We start from the raw sequence: 3,594 nt of genomic DNA, 5'->3' as shown, positions 1-3,594 counted from the left end.
TTTTTTTTTTTTAATAATAAGAAAAAAATTTTTTGAAAATCAAAACATTTAACTACTTCAATTATTTATTCAACTTTTCACTCATTACTTTTTTTTCTTTTTTAGTACCATCAGCTCCAAGAGATATGGAAGTTATGTTGGTTAATGCATCAGCAGTAAAAGTAAGCTGGGAAAAGCCATTGTATGCAAATGGTGATATCATCGGATACTATGTTTATAAGGATCGATTATTAAACGGTGAACCGATCGATGATAAATTACAACGAGCTATCATCTATGATCAACATGTTAGCTATAATTAAATAAAATTAAAATTTTAATTTTAAAAAAAGCAAAATTTCGTGTGAAAAATTTTTATTGTTTATGTAATATCGTTGATAATTTGCTTGCTTAATTATAATTTTAATTTTTTTTTATTTTTTAAATCTTGAAAATAACGAATATATTGATTGGCACTTCTTTTATTGATCATTTTGAATATAAATGGTAATGACTTCTTCAATATTTAAGAAAATAATACAATAAAATGCATTATTAAAGTATGCTAAATTTGTATAAAAAATATGATATTAGAAATTTGATATTTGAAATACAAGAAAGTACCATAATTGATTTCATTCCTTCATAAATCAAATATCAGAATAGTTTTATATGAAATATATAATTTTATTAAAAACTAAATTTGCGTAAACTTCGGATGTTTATTAAATAACTGGGAAATTATACCTGCATAATACCTGTTCAAGTAAGCTAATTAAGCTAACCATTTAGTGCAATTTGTCAGGTTTTTTTCCACTATCATTTTATGCATTTTCTCCAATACTTTTTATTGCTTTGAAATATGTTTTGTTATCATGTGAAATTTCCGGATATTGTTTTTTTTTTTTTTCCAGAAAACACATACGTTAATCACAGATCTTGAACCGAATACGGAGTATTCATTCCGAGTAAATGCTTTCAACAGGCATGGTGATGGCGAATTTAGTGCAAGCAAAAAAATTCTTACGGGTGGATTGCGTAAGCATTCGTTTTAAAGTCTTATTTCTATTTTTTTTTTTTTTTGCAAATATTTCATCGTATTTCGAAAGAAAAATTTATTTCATTTTTGAAATTTCAGTAAATACAATTTATTTTCCGGAATTTTTTTTGACTAAATTACATCCGTAAAATTCCGGGAAATTTTTTTCCCCATATAAATATGTATTAATTATATATCATTCCTGACTGCTTTCATTTCTAGCTCCGTCAGAACCACAAACTCATTCCGTTAATTTGCTCAATGATGAAGCTCCGTTGCGGGCACGTGTTGATTGGAAACCACCAAAGGTTTGAATTTAACAGATTAACATTTCAAATTATTGTTTTAATTATTGAAATAATTGATTAGACTTAATTTTTGTTCAATAAATTAATTTGAAATTTTGTGACAAATTCGTGCAAATAATTTCCAATTAATAAGTATTAAAAAAAAAGGAATAAAATAACTTTAATATCTTTCATGTGAAATTTGTAATTAAAAAGGAAAAAAAAACTTTCTAAGAATTAAATAATTAGTTTCAATTTATTTTTTTTTTTTGCATTACATAATAAGGTAAGATCATATAACTATGATTTTAATTGGTTTTAAAATCTTTTTTCAATGAATTAATTTTTCTGCAATTCCCATAAATTTCAGTTCACATACAATTTGCCAATTAACAAATATCTGATTTGGTACAAACCTTCCGAACATATCGATGCACGTAAGATTGAAGTACCTGGCACGCAAAATTTTGCTATACTTGATGGTTTATGTACGTGAAAATGCTTTTTATCTTTGCCTCTTTTTTTTTTAATTTATATTTCAAAAAATCGATTTTTTAAATAAGAAAAAGTTTTTGAAATTCCAATGAATACAATTTATTTTCACGAATATCTTCAATTAAATCTACTGGTTTGCTATTTACCATTTACTCCCTCGATATTTTCACAAAAAAAAAGAGAAATATAAAGCAAAGATTGATCATATTGAAATTTTACGAGATTAATTATATTTGTTTTCAAGTTATCAATTTATGTAAATTAAATTCTAGTTTATTGATGATAACTTGTCAGTAATGATATTTTCGAATTACTGCTGATAATAAAGCTGCATTCTTATTCTATCATGAAATGAAAATAGAGTTAGAATGAACTAATCATGGGATAGTCGGGGAGAAATTTTTCATCCCTTTTTTGATTGATTATAAATCGAGCAAATCATTAGGAATTAATTACGGATCAGGTTAGATATTAATTCGAGACTCGGAAAATAAGTGGAATTTCTACAGATTGCATTGTTATGTTTATTGTTTTAACTTTTCTTTTTTCATTTTTTACCCATTTTCTTTACTGTAATTATTTGCAGTTATGGGACGATTGTACGAAATTAATATAGCAGCGGAAAATGATGATGGCGTGGGTGTGAATGCGACAGAATGGTTAACAACACCGGTTGGAATACCGGAAACTGAACCACTTAATGTACGCTACGAAATTAGCGCTGACCAGGTAGGATTATGAAAATATGTTGGTTAATGTATCAAAATTGGGAATTCCAAAAATGGATTAAACTTTTTATCATTTCTCAACAATTAATCCATACACAAAATTAAAACTTTGGTTTCATTTGTTCCTTTTCCATTCAAACTTCTTTAATTACCTGGAAGGCTAACGAAATACTCTGTAATAAATTGTGATGTTCGAAGATAAGTTTGAAATTGGATACAAATTTTTACAACGCTGTTGACCACAACATTCACTGTTATATTTCATTTGGAAGAATCATTGAATAGATTATGCAAATTTCCCTTTTTTTCAAAATTCAACTTTTTTTCCTCAAAATTTAAACTTTTTTTTTCAAATCCAATACATATGATTGAGCAATAAATCTACAAGTGATATTAATTTCGTTCAAATTAAATCTACGTGTGAGCAATTTTAAAATTTATATGCAAATATGCTTTATCATGTTACCGTACTGCTACAATTACTACCATTGCATTCAAATGATATAATTTTATGTAAATGAAATGGTAATAGATTATAGTATAATGTTGAAAAGCATGGTATACCCATTCACCACCACTCATTACAATGATACGGTCGTTTCACACATCTATTAATTATTTAAGCTTAACATAAGGGTAATAGGCGTTTGTCGTCATTAATGCTTAATGAAGAATAATGAAAATTAAATTCTTATTATTATCATTTGATTTGAGAAAAAAAGAAAAAAAAGAGGTTCATAATTTATCATATACAAAACGAAAGGAATGATTATTTTATAAATTAAACTTTTTTTTACAATCAGTCCCGATTCTTTTATTATTGCTAATTATTTGAAATAAATGGCTAATTAAGCGAAGCTATACTTTAGTCAAATCTAAATTTTCACTTGAAATTATTAAATTCGAAAATAAAATTTAATTTATTTCAAACAAAAAAAAAGAAAATGCTTAGTTTATATCCAAAAATTTTTGAAATATTTTATACAATCCCTTATTATTAAATTGTTTAAGACGAAAAAATATGAAATTTTACGCATTAATTAACATCATTTAATGAAATATTTCA

The 3,594-nt window shown here is 25.5% G+C and overlaps 1 protein-coding gene across 1 annotated transcript; it reads left to right on the top strand.

Annotated features, from left to right (window-relative positions):
- Positions 1 to 125: 125 nt before the first annotated feature.
- Positions 126 to 2,541, top strand: LOAG_11110 (hypothetical protein; the record flags this gene model as incomplete). The annotated part of the gene is made up of 5 exons (XM_020448299.1): positions 126 to 287; positions 894 to 1,017; positions 1,241 to 1,326; positions 1,676 to 1,793; positions 2,387 to 2,541. 5 exons carry the CDS (start codon positions 126 to 128, stop codon positions 2,539 to 2,541), a joined length of 645 nt encoding a protein of 214 aa, XP_020301546.1.
- Between the last annotated feature and the right edge of the window lie 1,053 nt (positions 2,542 to 3,594).

Source organism: Loa loa, assembly GCF_000183805.2.
Source record: "Loa loa unplaced genomic scaffold supercont3.137, whole genome shotgun sequence".
NCBI classification, from domain to species: Eukaryota; Metazoa; Nematoda; class Chromadorea; order Rhabditida; family Onchocercidae; genus Loa; species Loa loa.
Note: the sequence above shows the minus strand (reverse complement) of the source record. Positions and strands in the feature narration are given on the sequence as shown.